Source organism: Trichechus manatus, unplaced genomic scaffold (genome assembly GCF_000243295.1).
Source record: "Trichechus manatus latirostris isolate Lorelei unplaced genomic scaffold, TriManLat1.0 scaffold00148, whole genome shotgun sequence".
NCBI classification, from domain to species: Eukaryota; Metazoa; Chordata; class Mammalia; order Sirenia; family Trichechidae; genus Trichechus; species Trichechus manatus.
This window is the reverse complement of record NW_004444084.1, coordinates 4,103,402-4,127,825: the sequence shown is the minus strand read 5'-3', so window position 1 is coordinate 4,127,825 and position 24,424 is coordinate 4,103,402. Positions and strand designations below refer to the sequence as shown.

The 24,424-nt window shown below is 38.4% G+C and overlaps 1 protein-coding gene across 1 annotated transcript in view; it reads left to right on the top strand.

The window, feature by feature from the left end:
* The window catches only part of ARHGAP42 (Rho GTPase activating protein 42), a 313,582-nt gene that overhangs the window by 71,276 nt on the left and 217,882 nt on the right, over positions 1–24,424 (top strand). The window contains exon 2 of the mRNA XM_004385873.1: positions 9,164–9,259. Within this exon, the coding sequence (XP_004385930.1) occupies positions 9,164–9,259 (96 nt within the window). The remainder of the gene's footprint in view (positions 1–9,163; positions 9,260–24,424) is intronic.

Genomic DNA, 24,424 nt, shown 5'->3' with positions numbered 1-24,424 from the left:
AGTGGTCTTATACAATATTTGTCCTTCTGTGACTGACTAAATTCACTCAGCATAATGCCCTCCAGCTTCCTCTATATTATGTTTCACGGCTTCATCGTTGTTCTTTATGGTTGCATAGTATTCCATTGTGTGAATATACCATAATTTGTTTATCCATTCTTCCATTGATGGGCACCTAGGTTGTTTCCATCTTTTTGCTATTGTGAACAGTGCTGCAGTGAACATGGGTGAGAATATATCTATTCACGTAGCGGCTCTTATTTCTCTAGGACATATTCCAAGGTGTGGGATAGCTGGATCGCATGGTACTTCTATTTCTAGCTTTTTAAGGAAGTGCCAAATCAATTTCCAAAGTGGCAGTACCATTTTACATTCCCACCAACAGTGTATAAGTGTTCCAGTCTCTCCACACCCTCCCCAGCGTTTATTATTTTGTGTTTTTTGGATTAATGCTAGCCTTGTTGGGGTGAGATGATATTTCATTGTAGTTTTGATCTGCATTTCTCTAATGGCTAGTGGTTATGAGCATTTCTTCATGTATCTGTTAGCCACCTGAATATCTTCTTTGGTGAAGTGCCTGTTCATATCCTTTGCCCATTTTTTAAATTATTTGTCTTTTTGTTGTTTTATTCAGTTATCTTGTGGCACTGAAAGTTACAGGAGTTAATGTACATTTCCTTTGACTTTTAGTATGGTGCTTCATAATGACCATCTGTCATGGATTGAATTGTGTCCCCCAAAAATATTTTGTCAACTTGGGTGGGTCATGATTCCCAGTATTGTATGATTGTGTAATCTGATGTGATTTAATTATGTGTTGCAAACTCTATCACTATGCTGAGGTTATATGTGATCTCCTTATGTGTTGTAAATTCTGTCACTGTGATGAGGTTATACTGATGAGGTTTACAAGATTAGATAGTGTCTTCATCCACTCTCTTTTGAGATATAAAAGAGAGCGAGCAGAGACATGTGGGAACCTCATACTACCAAGAGAGCAGTTCTGGGAGCAGAGCACGTCCTTTGGACCTGAGGTTCCTGCACAGAGAAGCTCCCAGACCAAGGGAAGACTGATGACACGGACTTTCCTCCAGAGCCGACAGAGAAAGCATTCCCCTGGAGCTGAAGCCCTGAATTTGGACTTGTAGCCTACTGGACTATGAGAGAATAAACTTCTCTTCGTTAAAGCCATCCACTCATGGTACTTCTGTTGGACCAGCACTAGATGTCTAAAACACCATTTTATATACATTTGCCACTAGATTATTCCACGGAAACCCTGGTGGCATAGTGGTTAAGCGCTACGGCTGCTAACCAGAAGGTCGGCAGTTTGAATCTACCAGGTGCCCCTTGGAAACTCTATGGGGCAGTTCTGCCCTGTCCTATAGGGTAGCTATGAGTCGGAATCAACTCGACAGCAACGGGTTTGGTTTTTTTTTTTTTTGGTAAGCATAGTTAGCTTTCTCTCATATAGTCCAACATATAGTCTTTATATAGCAGGTAAGGGATTACTTAGATATTATCTAAAGGCTCACACCCTCCCTGTCCCCCAATTTTAATATCTGTCATTTTTTAGGAATTACTTATGGTATACAATAGAAAGAACATCCAATTTGGAAGGTAGAAGACCTGTCCAGATTGGAGCCCACCTCTGAGACTCTGGTGAGTTGTTATGTAAACTTTCAGAGCTCCAGCCCTCCTAGCTTTGTGTAAGAATCAACGAAAATACGTAAGAACTCTGAAATAGTAGAACATCTTACTGACATTATTACTGTCATTACTATAAATGAATATTAAAGGGCCTTGTCAATAGCAATTCATCTCTATTATCAATATTATTTTGGAAAGTGGATAAACCTATGTTTTAGAAGTGGTTGAAGAAGCCACATCAGGAGCTTGAAAGAGTATGGAAAGCAAGAAGGGAAGTGAAGGGCATCTGGGAGTTTGGAGTATTTCTCCACTTTGCAGGAATTGATGGTTTCCGCATTGAGCTGTTGTTGTGTAGAAGATATTATAGTAAATGCTTGGGTAGTATTTATAGATGGTAAAGTTTCTTACATTTAATATGCTTATATTAAAATAAGGTGGCTAAACCAGGTTCATGGCTATCTAGGATAAAAGGTAAAATAGGGAAGGTGTTGCATGAGAGTCACAAAGTATAGTGGGCAGTGTAGGAAGAGATAATGTCAAGCTGGGAGGAGTCAAGAAGGGTTTTATTGAGGAAATGGCTTGAGTGAGATCTTGAAGAAGAGGAACCATTTTGACAATGGAACATGAAGGAAGAATTTGTTCTAAGACAGTGAAATAACAATAATAAAAAACATAGATGCAAGGGAGTGAATGATTTATTTCAGAGAATAACCAGTGCCTCAGCTTGAGGTGAGTATTGAAAGATGTGGTTGGATATGTAGGTAGGCAGAAACCAGTTGCTGTCACGTTAACTCGGACTCATAGCAACCCCTGTGTGTCAGAGTAGAACTGTGCTCCATAGGGTTTTCAATGGCTGATTTTTTGGAAGTAGATTGCCAGAGCTTTCTTCTGAGGTGCCTTTGGGTGGACTCAGAACTTCCAACCTTTTGGTTAGTAGCCAAGTGCATTGACCATTTGCACCATCCAGGGACTCTGGATATGTAGGGAGAAGCTGCCTTTTGGAGGACTTTGGACATATTGTTACTCCGGTCTTGCTCGTACATTGTCAAGTCCCTCTTCTTATTGATACCTCTGAGAAGTCTACACTCAGGCAGAACTGATTGTGTCTTCTTATTTGCCACCTCTATTCTGGGTCTATGTGAGAAGCAGTATGGGAGTAAGCAGAGATTCTGGAGCCAGGCTTCCTTGATTGAGATTCTTAGTCTGTACATACTAGCTTGTGTGACCTTGGGGAGAAAGTACTTAACCTCTCTGTGCCTTTAGTTCCTTCACCTGTAAAATGGGGGTGAAAATATCTACTTCATATGACTGTTGTGAGGATTTATGGGTTGATTTATGTTAAGTGCTTGGAAGAGTATCAGGCACATAGTATTATGTGTATTGTTGTTGTTAGTAACAACCTCTGTCAGAGAACTTACCACTTACCCTCTGACATGATTTATTTACATGCCTCTCGCTCCTACTGGACTATGCTGTTTTGGAGGGTAGAGCATATCCTGTTCTTACCTTTGCATTCCCGTTGCTTCATATTGTCTGCCTTCTGCATGGTAGTGTGTCTAAGATGATAATTCTACAACTTGTATGTCTGGATATATTGCTTCTTTGAATCATCCTTAAATCCAATCCCAGAGGAACTGGATTTCAAGAACTGCTTTGTACCAATGGACTGACCAGTTGTACTTGCTATGACATTAAATATAGCTCAGTTCCATAGCTAACATTGTAAAATTAATTCCATTAATACTGCTGAGGTAACAGGTAGACCCTCACCTTGTAGGTAGGTGTGTAAGAAAAGAATTATAATTAAATATTTACTGTTTTGTGTTCCTCTTATGAAATGAAGTTTTAATGTTTTATTAGCATCATCTAATCATGGGTGCTACAGATTAACTCTTTAATATAAAAACATTGTTGACTAATTAAAGACCAGCGGAATTTCTTCCAAGTTATTATGTAGACATGAGAAGATACCTTATGCTTATTAACTTTCAGGTCAAGCAAATGGAAAGAAAGGTGTGACTTCATAATGGTGTAGGTTGTATTTGTGCGTACACAACCTTGCTCCCTAGTAAATGAATGTTATGCCTCTACCTCCACCTTAGAATGTTGTTATGGTGGTTCCAACAAAGATCTTTTCCTTGTTTTGTCCTCAAATTCTAATAGTTGGGAAGAAATTGGGAGAAAGAGATATCTATGTAAACTAGATCTCCTGCTTGGCATGTTTTTATACACTTGGTCTCTTTTTTTATATTTAAAAGAAAACTGTTGATTCTGTTATCACTGTGATACTTGAAAATTCAGTAGTAAATTTAAAGAATTAATTAGGCTTTAAAATCAAGACCTATTTATTGAGATGTTAATCACCTTATTTAAAAGGTTTTAGAAGCAGTAATCTTTTGTACATCAGAGCATGGTTTAGAAACTTTAGTTAGATAATTAGAGAATAGTGTGTTTCATATGGTTTTAAGTCACTGGATGGTGTTGGACTTCGTAGTTCAGAGTTGCACACTCAGTGGGAGATGGAGCTAAGATTAAAAGCATGAGCTAATTTTCTTATTTTATAGATTGATAAACATTGCTGCTAGTAACTACTATAAATTCTTTCCTTCTGTGATTTTTTGACTCATCATTACTCTGATATTTGGAAAATGAGACCGAATAAAAGGAAAATCAAGAACACAGGATACACTTGAAGTTGAGAATAGGTTATACTTCAAACTTCCCATTTCCTAGTTGAGTACCAAATTTTCTTGTGTAATCTTGTCTCTCATAATGCATCCAGAAGGGACTGTGATGGGTTCATTCTTGCATTCTTGATTCCATCCAGCATTGAAATACACACACAACTCCAAATACAGAGGTTATACACAGAAATATAATCAGTTGTCTCTGTCATGGCTGATTACTTAGCATGCACCAAGAGCGATTTTGAAGCTGCTATCAATATACTGTTCTCTTGAGCACTTCCCAGTGCTACTAAGATCTAACAGTTGCCATCTTCATGACTGAAAATTTACCTTTCCATTTTTTTCTGAGATGTTCAACATGGAAATAGCCAAAATGTTTTGAGTGTTTACTGTGTGTCAGGCACAGTTCTAAGTGCTCTATCTGTACTAACCCATTTACTCCTTACAATAACCCTCTGAGGTGAGTTCTGTTTTATGTAACAGATGAGGATACTGAGGTGCAGAGAAGTTATGGAATTCTGCACAATCATGCCACTAATTAGTGGTAAAAGCAGGGTTCTAACTTAGATAATTTGCCTCTAGAGCTCATACTCTCAATCACTTTGCTTTATTGACAGGGTAGCTTATAAATGGACCACTGTGTTCTTGTTTGGGGAAGGGAATTAATGTAGTGCATTCACAGTGACCTCTCTCTGAAAATACAAAGCGACTTAACGTTTCTCAGTCAAGGAGCAAGACTGTGGGAAATGATGAAAGTACAGGAAGAAATAGTTTGACATGGGGGATTATGGGAGGAGTTCCCCAGGACACAACTTCCAGAAAGCTCTTCTTGGGGTTGAGGGAACTTCAGAGGAACTCTTGGTGGTGCTGAGGAGGGGAGATAAGAAAGAATATGTGTTGAATGGTTCCTAAGCACTCTGATCTGCCCATATACCCCGATATCAACTCTGCCCTAGCAGTTGCACCTGTGGGTTCAAACCCAGTTGACCATAAAGCCTTTATATTATACATATAAAAATAAAGGGACACTAAATGGTATACTTCTCCCAAGTCTTAGGGAGGGAGAACACCCACATACAGCTTAACTTAAAATTATCCTGGGAGTCAGCTTTCTCTGTCTTCTCATATCATTTGGATTGGTCTTACAATTTGTCTGCCCTTAGTCAGAGCCATTCACTGTCCATCTTCTAAGCACCATGTGTAGGTTGCTGAGAAGGAAAATGGAGTACCAGTTCAGATAAATTCATACTTTTACACTGTGCCCATCTGCCTGAAAGGCCAGTGTACTTTTCCACCTTTATGGGCTAGACTGATTGATAATCACTAATGCCATTTATTGAGTTGCCTGTTCTGTATGAGGTACATACTTCATTTAGTCTTCATAACAACCCTTGAGATAAGTATTAATTCTTTGTTGTATTGGAGATAACTATTAATTCTGCGTTGTATAAATAAGAAATGAGCCTCAGGAAGGACGAGTGATTGTCCAGGGCCTCACAGGTAATTGATGAAGTCTAGATGTGACAAAGCCCTTGTTTTTTTCATTGGCTGATCATTCATTAAAGAGGCCCTCTTCATCTTTCTTCCTGCAAGCATGAAGCAGAATGATTCTCAAGCTGACAGATTTTTCCACTCTTGAATTGAAGGCACCTCTCATGTAGAATGTACAATTGGTCCCAAGGTTTTAAACATTTAGTGGGAAGAGGTATTAATCTACCAGCAATATTCCCTTTCCAGAGCATTATTCTTTTTCAAACAAGAATTTTTAAAAATCTCAGCAATATGTGTTTTTTAAGAAGAAAAACAACACAGTGGAATAAAAGGTGCATTTCATGTTTGGAGACCTTTTCACACTGGAGTGCCTACTTAGGTAGGTATGCAGGCTTGGGGTTTTATGAAGAGTGTAAGGGTGCCCTAGTAAGTTCTAGGGTTATGTTTAGGCATAGGGGCACAGTTGTTCCTGTTGTTTGAATTAAGTGTGAGTGAGGTGTTAGATCTGAACCCTTGTTAGATCCCATTTGTCTTAGGCTGGGTTTTCTAGAGAAGCAACACCAGTAAAGCATATAAACATATATACATATACACACACACACACACACATATATATATATATATATAGAGAGAGATTTCTATCAAGGAAATGGCTCACATGGTTGTAGAGGCTGTAACGTCCCAAGCCCGTGAGTCAGGATAGCGGCTTCTCCTGATTTACATAGCCACAGGGGCTGGCAAACCCAAGATCGACAGGTTAGAGAGCAGGGCGTTGCTCACAGGCTGCGAAGATCAATGAATCCCAAGGTCAGCAGGCAAGACCACAGGTAAGCTGCTAGCTCAAGTCCCAAGAACCGGAGGTCAGACGAACACGAGCCAGGTGCAGGATCCAGCTTGAACAAAAAGCCCCTGAGCCCTGCCAGAATTTCTGCTTATATTTGATGGCAGGCCACATGCCCATGGAAACTCCCTTTCAACTGATCGGCTATTCACAACAGATCCCATCATGGGGGTTATCACATATCAAATATCAACAGGGAAGTGATCACAACATTATACGACTGCCAAAACACTGAGAATCATGGCCCAGCCAAGTTGATGCACAATCTTAACCATCACACCATTAAAAGAGATGGAGTCCCTGGGAGGTGCAAATGGTTATGGTGTAAACGGTTATGACACAAATGGTTAAGCCCTAAACTACTAGTTGCAAGGTTGGCAGTTTGAACCCACCCAGAGGTCTCAGAAGACAGGCCTGGCAATCCTCTTCTGAAAGGTCACAGCCTTGAAAACCCTATGAAGCAGTTCTGCTCTTCTTGTGAAATCGACCCTATGGCGACTAACAGAAAAATATATTTTCTATACATGCAGACTTCTTTGGAAGGGTCGGCAAAAATGATCAGAGTAGCTCTGAGAAATGGGACTTTTAAAATCCCCCTGATGCCACACAGTCAGGTGTATTTATTTTTAATTTTGTTTAACAAACTTTTAAATAGTGCTTAATAAGTGCCAGGCAGTATTCTAAACCCTTTGCAAATATTAACTTCTTTAATCCTTAAAACAACCCAGTAAGGTGGTTATACCATTTTATTCTGTCTTATAGATGAGAGATCAGAGGCCCAGAGAATTAAACAATTTACCTAAGGGCTCATAGCTAGGATGTGGCAGGGCTTGGATTTCAACCAGGCAGTCTGGCTTCAGAATCTGTGTTGTTAACTGCTCTGCTAGGTTATAAAAAAAACCTCTACATTTTTTTACTTCTTAATATTCTGGGCTTTTCTTTATTTGGCCCAGGAATAAAAAATTCTTAAAGAAAAACTCTTTTTCTGGCTTTAGTCAGACTCCGGGTAATTGAGTAATTTCTTTTATAAGGATCAGCACAAAGCTGGTTCCTGTGAGGCAGAGGCTAAAGATGTCCCACATGCAGGAATACATTACCCAGTAAGCAAGATTCTCAGGCGCTTACTTGTGTTTACTAATCTGTAGTGCACAGTTTCACATGGGATTCACCATATCTGAATGCATGTGAAATTATGCACTACAGATGAGTAAGTAAGCGCAAGTAAGCATGTGTGTACCTTGCTTACTGGTTAATCTGCCCCACCCTAATGTCCAACTTCTCCAGAATACTGTACCACTCCATCATCTCTTAAATCACCTACTCCCCCCCACCCCCCAGCACTGTCCTTCCGGTGTTTGGGTTCGGTAATTTGCTACAACATCATGAACTGTACTTACAGTTAGGTGGTTTATTAGGGAAGTAACAGGGTACAACTCGGGATCAGGAACGACTCAGAAGTAACAGGAACAACTCAGGATACAGTTCCTGATCAGTACAGCTTCTTCTTGCCCTCTGCTGCTGGTTCCTGCTCAGATCCTTGTTGAGCAAGTGTTATAACTCTTGGCTCTGTGGGTTGGCAAGCCCCACCACAGCTATCTTGTGCCGGTCTCCTGGTTCCTGCCATCTCATGCCGCCATCGCTTTTGCTACTGCTGTGCTGCCATCTCTCGCTGTCTTCTGTGTTACAGCTCCTTCCTTTTTCTCCCCATGTCTCCCTTTAACTCCCCAAACTGACCAATCCCATCATTATGGTTCCAAATACCTTATTTGCCTGTTCCCACTCCCTCAGGGGTGCATTTACAGCAAGCTGTCCAATCCCCTTGGTGGGCCACAAACACCTTATTTGCATAGTCCCACCCAATCATTCTGTGGGAGTCAAAGTCTATGGTTAGTAGGGCTATATTAAGGAACTCACTGCACTGCACTGGGCCCTTTTCAGATTGAAGTTTTTGAAGAGTGTGCTTGCTTTGAGGTCTCCTATAAATCACAAGGTTATTTGTAAACAATCTTTCAGGTCACCTTTCAGCTTCTAGATCAAAACCAGTAGTTTATTGGTTAAACACGCATTCCCTTCCTTCTTCTCAGCCTGTGTAAAACAACAGCAGTGACCCTTTCTAATTAAGGGGTGGTTCATTTTGTTTTTTGTTTTCACTTGCAACCTCGGTAGCATTCCTTCTTTCTTATAAATGCTCCATTTATAGTGAGTGAATGGTAATTTCTTGATAAAGGCTTGGGAAATTGGCTTCTGAATAATGCATATGTGGACCAAAACCTTTCTTAAAGGTGCTAATCCCATTTAAGCAGTGCAGATAAGGTTTCTAAAATATTTATTTAACAGTCGCTTTAAATTCTGTCTGAATTTGTCTAACTGGTATTTTAAAAACTTTTGGTTAATATAATATTCAAATCAAAGTTATGTAATATTACATGTGAATACCCTTGGGCATTCCATGGTACCTTCACCTGATGATTTTTGTTTTTTAATTTAATTGCAGATCTGTCTATGGCAGTGCAGAAATTTTCCCAGTCACTACAAGATTTCCAATTTGAATGTATTGGTGATGCTGAAACAGATGATGAAATTAGTATTGGTGAGTACACTGTTCTTCAATATTCTAAATAATACTTTTAAAAATATATTTCAGTTGTTTATTTCATTGAAATCAAACAGAGTCACACACTCAAATAATAAACATTTAAAATATTCTCTAGCTTTGATAAAATTTTAAGGATGGTTTTTGGTTTCTGTAGCAGAGAATGGAGCCCTGGTGGCACAGTGGTTAGGAACGTGGCTGCTAATCAAAATGTCGGGAGTTCAATTCCACCAGCTGCTCCTTGAAAACCCTGTGGGCAGTTCTACTGTGTCCTAAAATGAAGCTCAGTGGTTTCTTCCATAAAGGAATCACTTAATATTGTGTGACTCAGCTCTACCTTCTGTGAAAATGTGAATAACAATGTCTCTGTCTCAAAGAGAATCATTCTTTCAAACAAATATGTATTGGGCAGCTACTATTAAATATACCAGGTACTGGCTTTAACAATTATCTTGCTTTTTTTTTTTTTTTTAACCTAATGCTGATTTCTTTTTTAACTTGTGTATTTGTTACAAAAGGAAAAGGAAAATCAGTCGTAACATATTAAACTGGTGTTATTTCAAGTCACAGAACATTACTGCGGAACATGAGACTTGAGCCCTCATCTGACTTTGCCACAGTTGTTAGCAATCTGACCCTGGGGAAGGCTCTTTCCTTTCTGAATCAGATGGTTTCATTTCCCATAAAATGAAGAGGTTGAGTTATGTGATCTTTGAAGTTATATCTATATCTGGATTTTTAGTGTGTGAACATTGGATTCATCTAGCATTCTTTTCCCCACTTGTGAGCAATCTCTGCTTGTCAGTTTGTAAAGGTGAGGTCTACCTGTAGGCTGAATTAGGGATGTATAGCATAATTAGAAGAATGTACAACACATGTGTGTATATTATGGAGAATAATACCCAGTGTATCCACCTTCCAGGTGTAAAAATAGGATATTACCTGTACTTAGAGCAGTGATTCTCAAACTTAAATGTTCATACAAACCACCTGACAATCATGTTAAATGCAGATTCTGATTCAGTATGTCTCAGGTGGAACCTGAAGTTCTGCATTCTAACAAACTCTCATGTGATGCTGCTGCTGCTGCTCTACGTACCCCATGTTGAGTAGCAGGGATGCAGAGCTCCCTGGCATACCTCTGTTTAGTCACATTCCTCTATTTCTTCTGCCCTTGTTTTTTCTTCTGTAGTTTCTATATATTGCATTTCTAAACAATATATCTTACTAGTTTTGAATACCTACGTAGGAAGTACAAGCCTGGCTGTAAAAGGAAAGGGCAATATTATCCCTACAAAGGAAGACTCTCAGGAGAAGATAAGCTGAATGAGTTTTTCTGATCTAGTGTGTGGCTTTAGCTTGCTAATAGTCACAAGAGTTCCTTCTGGAGAAATAATTTGGCAGAGTGTAGTGTGAGTCCTTTGATGGGTTGTTTCTGCATATGGAATTTATATTGTATACATCATTATGGTCAGGTTGGCAGTCTTTCAGATGCAGGATGCCAAGTGGTCACTTTATTTGCTTGCTCCTTTAGGAGTGTTAATCACTGTCAGGGGAAGGTGGAGGTGGCTGGTCTCTTGGGATTCATGTACTGCATGGTAGCACACTGCAGGCTCTTTCTGCCCTCAGTTCTATGATGAAAGGGGCTGAGCCAAGCCTGTCTCTTGGCTGAGGCATGGTTAGGGAGCCTCTAGGAAGAGAGGAGGAGGAAGAGAATTGCTACATGGACTTCAAGCAGCCTGCCTTCCTCCTCTAAACATGGTGATGGGATCATGCACCGCAAATAACATTTAGTCTAATGGTCATCATCTTGCCTGCCATTTCTTGACATTTGTGTCATGAATGCCTTGCCCTGAACATAGCCTTTGTAACATAAACCTAGCCAGATAAAAGCCTAGATTATATTGCTAAAATACTAATGTAGTGTCATTATTACTGAGAAAAAGGAAAGAAGGAACACCCACATGCTCACAAACCACACTTTTACTTAGTAATTAACCTGTAAATTCCTTGAAGTCAGAGGTCACACCTGGCATTTTTGTTGGGTTGTTTTTTATTTTACCATTTTAGTCCTGGCACCTGACCCAAGGCCTAACTCGTGGTGGACCGTCAGTAAAATCTTTGACTAAATGTCACAATTTTCCTATACACTTGTATTTTTTTTTTACTTATTTATAATATATTTTTATTATAGAATGATACATATATATAATTTGGTATTTTTTTCTTTGGAAAGGTTATAGCAAAGACTTCTGAGTTTTTATAGCTTTTACAATTTTTAATAATTTCATAGCTTAAGATATTCCATCATGTTCATATATGTGAATTTATAATTAAAAAAAAAAACCTGTATAGTATATTCAGGTTGCTTTCTGGTTGATCTTTTTATCTCTTATTTTTAAGAGTAAACATCTTTATGCTTATTTCTTTTAATTTCCATTAAGTTTGTTAGTTAAAAATACCTATCTGAAGTCACACATATAGTAGCTGCAGAGGTAGGATTTTTTAACCACTAAGCTATGCAGCCTTCTAGTCAGGTATTAGGTAATTTCCCCAGGTTGTGGTAAACTTGATATCTCAGCTTTGGTCTTTTTGACTCTTTCCATATTGGCTAAATAAACATTGTTATTGTGGCTCTTGTAGATTAGATTTGAAAGTTATGAATTTATTAGTAGGTGAAAGCTTATTATAGCCAATGAATATTAAATTCTAACTAATGCTTTGAGGGCTTTGAGAAGTTAAAGGTTGGAGAGCCAAAGATGAATAATATATAAGGGGTAGATGTAATGTCCCTTGCTAATTCTGATTCAGAGAACTTATTTAACCACTTTGTGGAGTCTGCTTGAAACATCAGTGCTTTGTTAGGAAAACCTAATTTAGAGCAAAAAAAATTATAAATGGAAATTATTTCAGAATAACTAATCTAAAAATATAGATATGTCCCCATATCCTCACCACCCAATACTTTTTATCCTTTAACTGAGTCCTCAAATACACTCTAAAACAGTTAAAAATAAATTTTGTAAATAATAAAGAAATAGTAGAAGACTTTGAATAACTATTCCTAATTTGGAAGGATTATTGAGATATTCCAAGCTATAGTACCAAGGGCAGTGATCTGAGAAGTATATCCCTGAGACTAATGGGTAAGGCCTGGGTGTGGATAGATTGCGAGGATTATCCTTACTCACCTTTCTCAGCTTCATTTTTAAAATGTTTCAGCTATCTTTACAATAGCTTCATAGGTAAAACGTTTCAGCTATCTTTACAATAGCTTGTTGAAGCCCCAAAGTTTCAGCTTTTTTATCTCCGGATTTAGTGAAGGAGCAGTGAATGTAGGATTGCTATGACACTTAGTATTAAATAAATAGCCACAGCACTCTCAGCCAGAGTAATCTTGTGACTTACCAGTGATATAAACTGCTTAATGCAATGACTTATAAAAATGTTCATCTTTTATAAATGAACACTGTCAGTGCAAGATGACTTGTAAAGTCAAGATGTTTGCAGACTTTCTGTGTTAGGTATGGTGCAGGGACGGATTACCCAATAAACAAGGTATGCACAGGTTTAATTGTGTTTACTTACTAATTGGTAGTGCACAGATTCTCAATTGTGCACTACCAGTTAGTAAGTAAACACAATTAAGTCCGTGGGTACCTTGCTTACGGTAAGTTGGTGTATACCGTGCTTACTGTAATCTGCCCCTGTGCGGGAAAGGGCAGGAGGGCAATATGAAGATGAGTAAGATGTCTGTTTTCAATGTATTGACATTTGAATAAGGTGAAAAACATTTTGAGCAAAGTAAGGAAAAGAAAAATGCTGTTCCTATATCAATATAATTATCTAATTTGTGGAAACTGTTCTAGAAGTTGGTTAGATGTGTCTGCCTGTCTAATGTGTGAATCTGCCTCACTCTTCAGCCATCCCCATCTTGGCATTTTTTTTTTTTTTTTTTACCCCCGGGCCAGTGAGGGATTGCTGGCTTGGAAAGAAGTAAAATGGGAGTAGTTGTCCTTGATCCAGAGAGGAATTCCTGTGGCCCAGAGAGCAGTTCAGCTATTTCTAGGACGGAAGTGCCAAGCAGAGCAGCATCCTGCTCTCTCTCCCTTTCCATCCAAGAGCAGCAAGAGGCCATTGTTCTTCCCTTCTCTTCTGTAAGGACAAATGAGGTGCAGGTGAGCTTTTGATTGCTCCCTTTGATCTGCCCACTGCAGCACTGGAAGAGTGGGCAGCAGACTACTGACTCCATCCAACTTAATTTCCAATGCTGCTCTAATTGCTCATTTTTAATCTACTTTGATTTTTTGCACTTTGTGAAGACATTGGGTTGGGAAGACACTTGAGGCTTGGAAATTGGTAATGTAGGAGAGAGGAGTGAGTACAAACTGGTATAAGATCCAATCCTGCTCTGAAGTAATATATTTATATGGGCAGACCTAAAAACTCATTGCTGTTGAGTCAATTCTGACTTATAGCAATCCTGTAGGACAGAGTAGAGCTGCCCCATGGGGCTTCCAAGGCTGTAAATCTTTACAGAAGCAGACTGCCACATCTTTCTCCTGTGATTTATATATGGGTAGACTAGATGTAAAATGTACCAGTATTTAACTATAATTACACAGTAATATGTATGCAAATACAAAAAACCAATACCTACTGCATTAGTCCTGATATACATATGTGCATGGGAATTGATAATGTTCCAAAGTAAGTTGTGTTTAAAACCTTACTAGTAGGAAGTGAAAGGCTAATTGTATAGAAAATAAAATCCTTTTCTTTTGAAAACACTGTTTACAGTGATTCAGTTCAGACGGCTTGAAGTTCAAAGATCTTACTGCGAATCTGCTTATGGTTGTTGTTTTGCTAGGTTAATTTATCATGTTGTTGTTGTTACATGCCGTCGAGTCAGTTCCCACTCATAATGACTCCATGTACAAACCACTGCCTGGTTCTGCGCCATCCTCACAATCGTTGCTATTCTTGAGCCCATCGTTGCAGCCACTGTGTCAATCCATCTCATTGAGGGTCTTCCTCCTTTTTGATGACGCTCCCCTTTACCAAGCATGACGTCCTTCTCCAGGGACTGGACTATAGTGTAATAAAAGGTTGCAAATCTTAGTACATCACTTTGGATTTTATGTCTATAACAAGGCCGGGGCATGTAAGTTACTCCATTTTGTTCCTATATTTAATGCTTTGTAATTTGAAATCAGTTTTAACAAAAGTCTAAAAAGAAGTCTAGATAAAAAAAATTCAGATATTGTTAGTCAAGCTGAACTAGTGCCAATAAAAATATTTGTCATTAATGTGTGGAGAAGATTATTCATTCTTTGTAATCTTGGGGAAATCATTGGAAAGTCCAGTTACCGTTGTGGTTAAACAGCTTGGTTAGTGATGGCCTACGGTAACTCTCTGAAAAGTCTTGGACAATATGACCTTTGCACTCAGGAGGTTAAACATTTACCAAGTAGAAGAGTCAGTTTCCTAGTACATATTTTAGGTGGGGACTTCACTCCTTTAGACATGCCTAAACAGAAAATTCCTGTGATAGAGACAGGCAACACACTACAACTTGTCAACTCAGGTTATGGCTCTAAACCCTGAGTCGGGAAATGAGGCTGTCAGTTACTTAATTCAGATCAAAATATATTTTGTAATAACCATTCATGTATTACTGACATAACTAATACACTCCTGTTAAGGTGTTTTGAATATGCAGACATGGCAAAAAATGATTGTTAGTGCTTAATAGTTATATAGCATAAAAAGCATGTTACATTTTAAAAATAAGCTTTTAAATGGAACAACCAGAACGGAAATAATGAGAATGCTCACACATTGTGAAGAATGTACCCAATGTCACTGAACAACTTGTGTAGAAATTGTTGAATGGGAACCTAAACTGCTTTACGGAAAACATGATAACATACTATTTAAAAAAAAAACAAAAAAACTTTCATATGGAAATATATGTAAAGATGTACAGATTTATAGATTGATGGATGGTAACTTGAACCATAATGCATTGGCTGGAATGCTCCCTACATTCCTTAGAGGAGTCTAAAATAGTGATTTTTCAACCCCCAGGAGCTTTATTATGTCTTCCTGAGCATGCACAGTGTTTTGCACAGGTGCAAATATTTGTTTTTTGATTACCTCCCTGAAGCCAAATGTGCATTAGGGTGATACAGTAGTGAAGTAACTCAAATATGAATCTGTATTCACCTTGGTTCACAAACAGAAGCCTGGGAGTTATCTTTAATGTTTGTCTGCCCTTGGGGTGTTAAGTAGGAGAAAATTTTCAAGGGAGTGGTTGGAAAAACTTCTTTAATTTCCTTGTTAGAGAATTACCATGGGGAAAATGCATAAATCTTTTGCCAGATAAACCCATTCACTTTGAGGATGCATCTGTTAGGTCACATGGAAAGGTGTTATTTGATCCTGTTTTCCCAATGATAACAAGAATATAGCCTAGGGTGGGAGGTATGGCAAACAGGTTGCTTTGCATTTTTTGGAGGGATTCTTGTATAGAAATACTTCGAGGGATAGTAACATATCGTTCAGGTTAAAAATAATAACTGGTGTATTTATGGTGTTGGCAAAGAATATTGAATATACCATAGACTGCCAGAAGAATGAACAAATCTTTCTTGGAAGAAGTACAGCCAGAATACTCCTTAGTAACAAGTACAGCCAGAATGCTCCTTAGTAGCAAGGATAACGAGACATGGTCTCAGGTACTTTGGACATGTTATCAAGAGGGACCAGTCCCTGGAGAAGGACATCATGCTTGGTAAAGTGCAGAGAAAAAAAGGAAGACCCTCAACAAGATGGATTGACACAATGGCTGCAAAAATAGGCTCAAACATAGCAAAGATTGTGAGGATAGCGCAGGACAGGGGGTTGTTTCATTTTGTTGGGTACAACATCTATAGGGTCACTATGAGTCAGAACTGACTCGACAGCACCTAACAACAACGTATTTATAAACCTAACAGATGCATTTAAAAGATCAGTAATGATTTCAGTTAAAAAAGACCCCATTTCTTCTTAAACTATTAAAAATCAAACTATTAAACTATTAAATTTTTGAAAATGTTTCTGTAGATTTTCTTCAAAATTTGCTTATGAGCTACAAGTACTCATCCATATAGATTATTTCTTATATTTGTCTAGTGTTACCATGATGCCTAAGATGGTGGTGGAGTTGCTGGGTGGTACAAACAGTTAATGAACTCGGTTGCTAACCAAAAAGGTTGGAGGTTTGAGTCCACTCAGAGGAACCTCAGAAGAAAGGCTTGGTGATCTACTTCCAAAAAATCAGCCATTGAAAACCCTACAGAGTACAGTTCTACTCTGATACCCATGGGGTCACCATGGATTGGAGCTGACTTAATGGTAACTGGTAAGATGGTGATGGTGGAGTGTTTGTAGCTATGAAAAGCTTGTTGGGCAGTTCTTAGGAAAAAGTTTATAAACCAAAGGTAATACCATTACCAACCACAACTGAATCCTTCTAAAAGAGACCTGAGATTTTTTTTTTAAATTCAAGGGCACAAATTACCTTCTCATTTGCTGAATCAAAGAAAATCCATCAGTTCTGCAAGCCCCCATTACAACCCACTTAAATGTGGTTGTATAAATCAGGAAGTCCTCTATTAAAGTAGAACATTCCCAAATGTCTAAATTGTTTATACAAATAACATTTTCTTTTGAACTGTGCAGAGGAAGCGTATTTTACTTTTTAATAGCTCTCAGTTGGACAATTGAATTATTGTTTGCCATTTTTTTCTTACCACCCTTATTTTTGCACCCACACAGAGCCACCCACAATTAAGGATCGCAACAGCTGGGCGCAACAGCTGGGAAAGTTAGACATTTCAGGTGGAGTTCCTCTCTTAAAGAAAACAGAAAACATGCTCATTGAGAGAGATATTTCTCCAGGTTAACTCTGTATTGAAAGAACGTACTTGATTTACTTTTAATTTGAAATTCAAAGGCTTAGTTTTTTTTTAATTTTATTGTTCTTTAGGTGAAAGTTTATATGAAAATTAGTTTCTCATTCAAAAATCTGTACACAAATTGTTTTGCGACATTGGTTGTAGATTTTTTTTTTATATCAGACTCTGATGAACAGTAACCTGAAAAACTTGTTATGTCACCTGCCTAGAAAATACTTTTAACTTATTGATAGACATTAATCTCCTGAAACCCTTTTCTTTTTTAGTGACTTTGTTCTGCTGAACAAAATGTGGTTCTTTTTGAGTGTTTTAGAAACCCTCAAGTAGGAACAGGGAGCTCCATAGTTAGAGCTGCAGTCTTTTTCACAGAGGGCTCCGTGCTTTTTGCCTTTTTTTTGGCTCAGTGCTCTTTGAGGTCAGAAACTCGATTGTACTCACGTTCCTATTTCCGCATAGTACTTTAAAGTTTAAGTAGCAGAGGCTTAATTTATTGGTATCAGAGGCTTAATAAATATTTGTTGAGTGAATAGGCCCCCTGCAAAACCTATTAAACTTTTACAGCAACAAATCACTTTAAAGTACATAAATAGAACCTTAGAGTCATATATTAAAACATAAAATAAAGTATGTACTTATTTGCCTATGTCTAGCATAGACATATGGTAATAAACTAATTTTAGAGGGAAATAGTTCGTATATTTATATACATGCAAACATACAAATACACACTCATATAAATAATTTATACACATATAATTTTAAAATGGACTTTAGAATTATTTTGAATAATTTTCTTGGTATAATACCAATTATATGAAATATCTAGAGTAGGCAAGTGTATAGAGACAAAAGTTTATTTATTAGTGGTTACCAGGGGTGGGAAGGAAGACACAATGCTTAGGGGACACTGAGGTTCTGTTAAGGATAATGGAAAAAATTCACAAATGGTCAAGGGTGATGGTTGAACAACATGAAGAATGTAGTTAATGTCCCTGAACTGTACATGTGAAGACTGTAGAAATGGCAGATGTTCTGTTACCTATATACTTACCACAATTTTAAAAAAAAGCAAAAATGTTCTATTTTGTAGCTAATTTTATTTAATGTTTTTTGACTAACTGTGATGTGACAAACACTGTGCTAATCCCTGGGTACTTGGTGGTGGCAAGGGTAGTCAAGGTTTCTGACCTCGTGGAGCGTACAGATTGTGGTAATACTCCCCTTTTAGGATGTTGTTGTTGTTAGGTGCTGTTGAGCTGGCTCCAACTCATAGCAACCTTACGTATAGTAGGATGAAACATCTTCTGGTCCTGCGTCATCCTTATAAGTGTTGCTGGTTTGAGCCGGTTGTTGAAGCCACTGTGTCAATCCATCTCATTGAGGGTCTCCCTCTTTTTGGCTGACCCTGTAGTTTACCAAGCATGACGTCCTTCTTCAGTGTTTGGTCCCCCCTGATGATGAGTCCAGAGCCTCGCCATTGTTGCTTCTAAGGGGCATGTAACTTTCTCCAAGACTGATTTGTTCATTCTTCTGGGAGTCCATGGTATATTTAATATCCTTCGCAAACACCTAGGATAATATAACTTCTGAAAAAAAAAAAGAGGCTTAGTGATGTCTAGGGTCTTAAAAGCTAGTGAGTGGCCATCTAAGATACATCAATTGGTCCCAACCCACCTGGAATAAAGGAGAATAAGAACACCATAGACACAAGGAAAGTATTAGCCCGAGAGACAGAAAGGGCCACATAAACCAGAGACTTAATCAGCCTGAGACCAGAAGAACTAGTTGCTGCCCGGCTACCACCAAAGACCACCCTGACAGGGAACACAACACAGAGTCCCTGATGGAGCAGGAAAAAAGTAGGGTGTGGAACTCAAATTGTAGTAAAAAGACCAGACTTAATGGTTTGATTGAGACTGGAGGGACCCCAGAAGACATGGCCCCCAGACTCTCTGTTAGCCCAAAACTAAAGCCATTCCCGAAGCCAACTCTTCAGACAGAGATTGGACTATGGGGCATAAAATGATACTCGTGAAGAGTGTGCTTCTTAGCTCAAGTAGATACCTGAGACTTAATGGGCAGCTCCTGTCCAGAGGCGAGATGAGAAGGCAGAGAGGGTCAGGAGCTGGTTGAATGGACACAGCAAGTCTGGAGGGGAAAGGAGTAGTGTGCTGTCACTGTATAGGAAGAGCAACAAGGGTCACATAACGATGTATGTATAAAGATTTTTGTATGAGAGACTAACTTGCATTGTAAACTTTCACTTAAAGCACAACAATTAAAAAAAAAGGCTTATTTAAGGGTGGATGGGAGGGTGTATAATGAAAGAGAACTTTTATCTATGTTTACTGACTTATAATAGCTCAAAAATAATGTCAATCAAATGATTAGACAGTGAAATAACTGCTGTGGCCCAATATAATTTGGAATGCAGGAATATATAAAGCATAGTAGACTGATGACATTAATTTTTGAATTTTTTGCCTAGTAACAGAAAGATTCTTTTTTTTTTTTTGTGGTTAGTTCTTTATTGACTGATTGATTGTTGTCATTGTTAGGTGCCATGCAGTTGGTTCCCACTCATAGCAACCCTTTGTACAACAGAAACACTACCCAGTACTGCACCATCCTCACAATCATTGGTATATTTAAGGCCATTGTTGCAGCCACTGTGTCAATCCATCTTGAGGGTCTTCGTCTTTTTTGCTGAACTTCTGCTTTACCAAGCATGATGTCCTTCTCCAGGAACTGGTCTCTTTTCATAACATGTCCAAAGTACATGAGGTGAAGTCTTGCCATTCTTGCTTCCAAGGAATACTCTGGCTGTATTTCTTGCAGGACAGACTTGTTCAATCTTCTGGCAGTCCATGGTATATTCAATATTCCTCTCCAACACCAAAATAAAAAGGCATCAATTCTTCCTCAATCTTCGTTATCCATTGTCCAGCTTTCACATGCATATGAGGCAATTGAAAATATATTGGCTTGAATCAGACGGACCTTAGTCCTCAATGTGATATGCTCACTTTTCAACACTTTAAAGAAGTCTTTTGCAGCAGATTTGCCTAATCCAATACTTTGATTTCTTTTTTTTTTTAATTGTACTTTAGGTGAAGGTTTACAGAACAAATAGTTTCTCATTAAACAGTCAGTACGCATATTGTTTTATGACATTTGTTAACAACCCCATGACATGTCAGCACTCTCCCTTCTCAACCTTTTTTTTTTTTGTGAAAATATACACAGTCAAAGATACACCATTTCAAAAATTTCTACATGCACAATTCAGTGACATCAATTAAGTTCTTCCAGTTGTGCTGCTATTCTCACTTTAGATGAAGGTTTACAGAACAAAATAGTTTCTCATTAAACAGTTAGTATACATGTTGGTCTATGACAATGATTAACAACCCTACTACATGTCAACACTGTCCTTACTCAACCTTGGGTTCCCTATCACCAGCTTTTCTGTCCCCTCCTGCCTTCTAGTCCTTGTCCCTGGACTGCTGTGCCTCATTAGTCCTGTTTTGTTTTATGAGGCTGTCCAGTCCCTGGCTGAATGGTGAACCTTGGAAGTGACTTCACCACTGAGCTAAAAGGGTGTCTGGGGGCCATAGTTTCAGGGTTTCTCCAGTCTCTTTCAGGCCAGTAAATCTGGTCTTTTTTTGTGTGTTAGAATTTTGTTCTACATCCTTCTCCAGCTCTGTCCAGAACCCTCTGTTGTGATCCCTTCCTGGTCAGAGCAGTCAGTGGTGGTAGCTGGACACCATCTAGCTGTACTGGACTCAGTCTGGTGGAGGCCTTGGTAGCTATGGTCCGTTAGTCCTTTGGACTAATCTTTTCCTTGTATCCTGTTCTCTTCATTTTCCCTTGCTCCCGAAGGGGTGAGATCAGTGAAGTATCTTAGATGGCCACTCACAGGCTTGTAAGACCCCAGATGCTACTCACCAGGGTAGAATGTAGAACACTGTCTTTATAAACTGTGTTATGCCAATTGAGCTAGATGTTCCCCGAGACCATGGTCCCCACAGCCCTCCGCCCAGCAATTCAGTCCCTCAGTGAGTTTGGATGTGTCTACGGAGCTTCCATGACCTTTCCTTGTACAAGTTGTGCTGGTTTCCCCTGTATTGTGTATTCTCTGACCCTTCGCCCAAGATACCACTTCTCTATTGCCTATTTAGTATTTCCCCCCCACCCCTCCCATCCCTTGTAACCAACAAAGATTGTTACTTTTTGTGTGTGAACTTTTACATGGGTTTTTACAGTAGAGGTCTCATACATTATTTGTGCTCTTGTGATTGACTTATTTCACTCAGCATAATGTCCTCCAGTTTCATCCATGTTATGAGATACTTCACAGATTCATCATTGTTCTTTCTCATTGAGTAGTACTCCATTGTGTGTATGTTCCATAGTTTGTTTATCCATTCATCTGTTGATGGGCATCTAGGTTGTTTCCATCTTTTTGCTATTGTGAACAATGCTGCCATGAACATAGGTGTGCATATGTCTATTCTTGTGACGGCTCTTATTTCTCTAGGATATATTCCTAGGAGTGGGATTGCTGGATCATATGGTATTTCTATTTCTAGGTTTCTAAGGAAGCTCCATATCATTTTTCAAAATGGTTGTATCATTTTGCATTCCCACCAGCAGTGCATAAGAGTTCTGATCTCCCCGCAGCCCCTCCAACATTTGTTATTTCCAGTGTTTTTGATTCGTGCCAGTAATGCTGGGGTGAGATGGTATCTCACTGTGGTTTTAATTTGCATTTCTCTAATGGCTAGTGATCGCAAGCATTTCCTCATGTGTCTGTTGGCCGCTTGAATGTCTTCTTTGGTGAAGTGTCTGTTCATTTCCTTTGCCCATTTTTTAATTGGATTGTTTGTCTTTTTGTTGTAGAGGTGTTGGATTTTCTTGTAGATTTTAGAGATGAGACCTTTGTCTGATTTGTAATGTCCAAAATTTTTTCCCAGTCTGTAGGTTCTCTTTTTACTCTTTTGGTGAAGTCTTTTGAAGAGCATAGGTGTTTGATTTTTTAGAAGATCCCAGTTATCTAGCTTATCTTCTGGGGTTTGTGTGTTGATGGTTACAGTTTATATCCTGTTAATGCTGTGTATTAGGGCCTGTAGTGGTGGTCCTATTTTTTCTTCCATGAACTTTATAGTTTTTGGCTTTATATTTAGGTCTTTGATCCATTTTGAATTAGTTTTTGTATATGGTGTGAGGTATGGGTCCTGTTTCATTTTTTTGCGGATGGATATCCAGTTTTGCCAGCACCATTTGTTAAAAAGACTGTCTTTTCCCCATTTGATGGACTTTGGGCCCTTGTCGAAGATCAGGTGACCGTAGGTGGATGGATTTACATCTGGGTTCTTAATTCCTAATAACAGAAAGATTCTTTGTCACATATTGGTAAACCTCAGGCACTAGAAAAATAAGTGGTGGCGTGTGGGCATTACGTGCCTAATTTGCCCTCTTTTTTTAATTTGTAAAAGGTCAGTAGTGATAAGTCATTTCTCAAAGTTCAGCCTAATAGCCTTATTTTGTTGGTATTTTTCTAGTTTGCTTTGTGGAGTTTATCTGCCCTTGTTGAATATAATGTAAATTATACATCAGCTTTGAAAACACCTTTTGAATACAGTAATGTGTCATTTTCTTGGTGGTGCTCTAACTTTGATATGGAGTAGTTTATATCTTTCTATCTGGGAGCTACATTTCTGTAGTTCTAGGATAATTCTCTCGCTTTCTTCATGTATGGTAGGGTGGGCAGGTGAAGGGGTGTGGGGCTGTTGATATTTTGAATTATTAGAAAATGCTGCTTATAACTTAGAAATATGTTTCAGTTTCTTCAAACCCCTTTAGTGTTTTAGAGTGGAAAGAGACTTTGGAAAGTATGGAAGCCATATGCTTGCAGGTAAAATGATTTTCTGTAGTCACACCAGGACTGGAATTTGATCCGACTTCCTAGCACATGAACTTTGACTATGAGTTTACTTGTTCAGTCATTCAATAAATATTTATCAGGTACCTGTGGTTTGTCATATACTTTGTTGGGTGCTGATAACATGTCAGTGTATAAAACAGAAAAACTTCCTCACCCTAATGGAATTTACATTCTCGTTAGAGGCATTAGATGATAAACAAATTATGTAAGTTTATTATTAAGTTAAACTGTGATAAGTGCTGAAGAAATACAAAAAGTGTGAAGATTATTTAAATTTTTTCCTATAACGTAGATATATGTAATTGCAAAATAGTAGTTTTACAACCAACCGCCTATAAAATGAATATTGTTTTATCCTCCATTTCTGTATAATAAAATTTACATGACAACATAAACCTTGACCTGCTTTCTGATTTGAAACCCTTGGGTGTAAAAGGAGTAAAGATGGTGGAATCTTCTGAAGCATGCTGGCTGTAATAGTACTCAATTTCTGCTGCACCATTTAGAATATTGAAGCATTTCTCCGATTCTTTATCTGCCCACTGCATGCTCTTGCTTTAGACCATTCCACTTATTTCCTTGCTTGGGCATTCTTGGTCTGACTGTGCACTTGTAGTTTCATTGTGATGATATGTGCAGTGATGAAGAATGCTAAGGTGTAATATTCTCTTAGCTAGGGTACAGGATTTGAGAGGCAGAGAATATCACAGAGGGCTTCTTTGCAGTGTCATCTGGAGTTTACAGGTTTTCAAAGACACTCCAGCCTTTTTTTAAAATTGTGCTATCAGTAAAAGTTTTTAGAGCAAATTTGTTTCTCATTCAACAATTTATACACAAATTGTTTTGTGACATTGGTTGCATCAAATCTTTTGATTGAAGTTGCCCTTTAGGAAGTTTATTCTGGCATCAGTATGTGTGATGAGTTATAGCATGGAATTCTTTGCCAATTCACAGTGAGTACAAGATTGCTTTCATCATCAAATTCTTTATGGACCAAGAGAACACTTTTCTAAATGTGAGTGAAATAATAAGAATATAGTTTCAATTTGGACATAAAATGTTTGGACCAGGAAGAGGCAATAGGCATGGAGATTGTGTCTGAAAGAAGGGAATTTTGGAGATGGGATGTAGGCACCCAGAGATTAATTAATCGGAAACTCACAGGTAAAAAAGCAAGGCCAAATATATGAGCAATGAAGAAGAGACTTAGGAGGAAGGAAAAAAAAAAAGGAGAAAAGAATATAGAGGGAG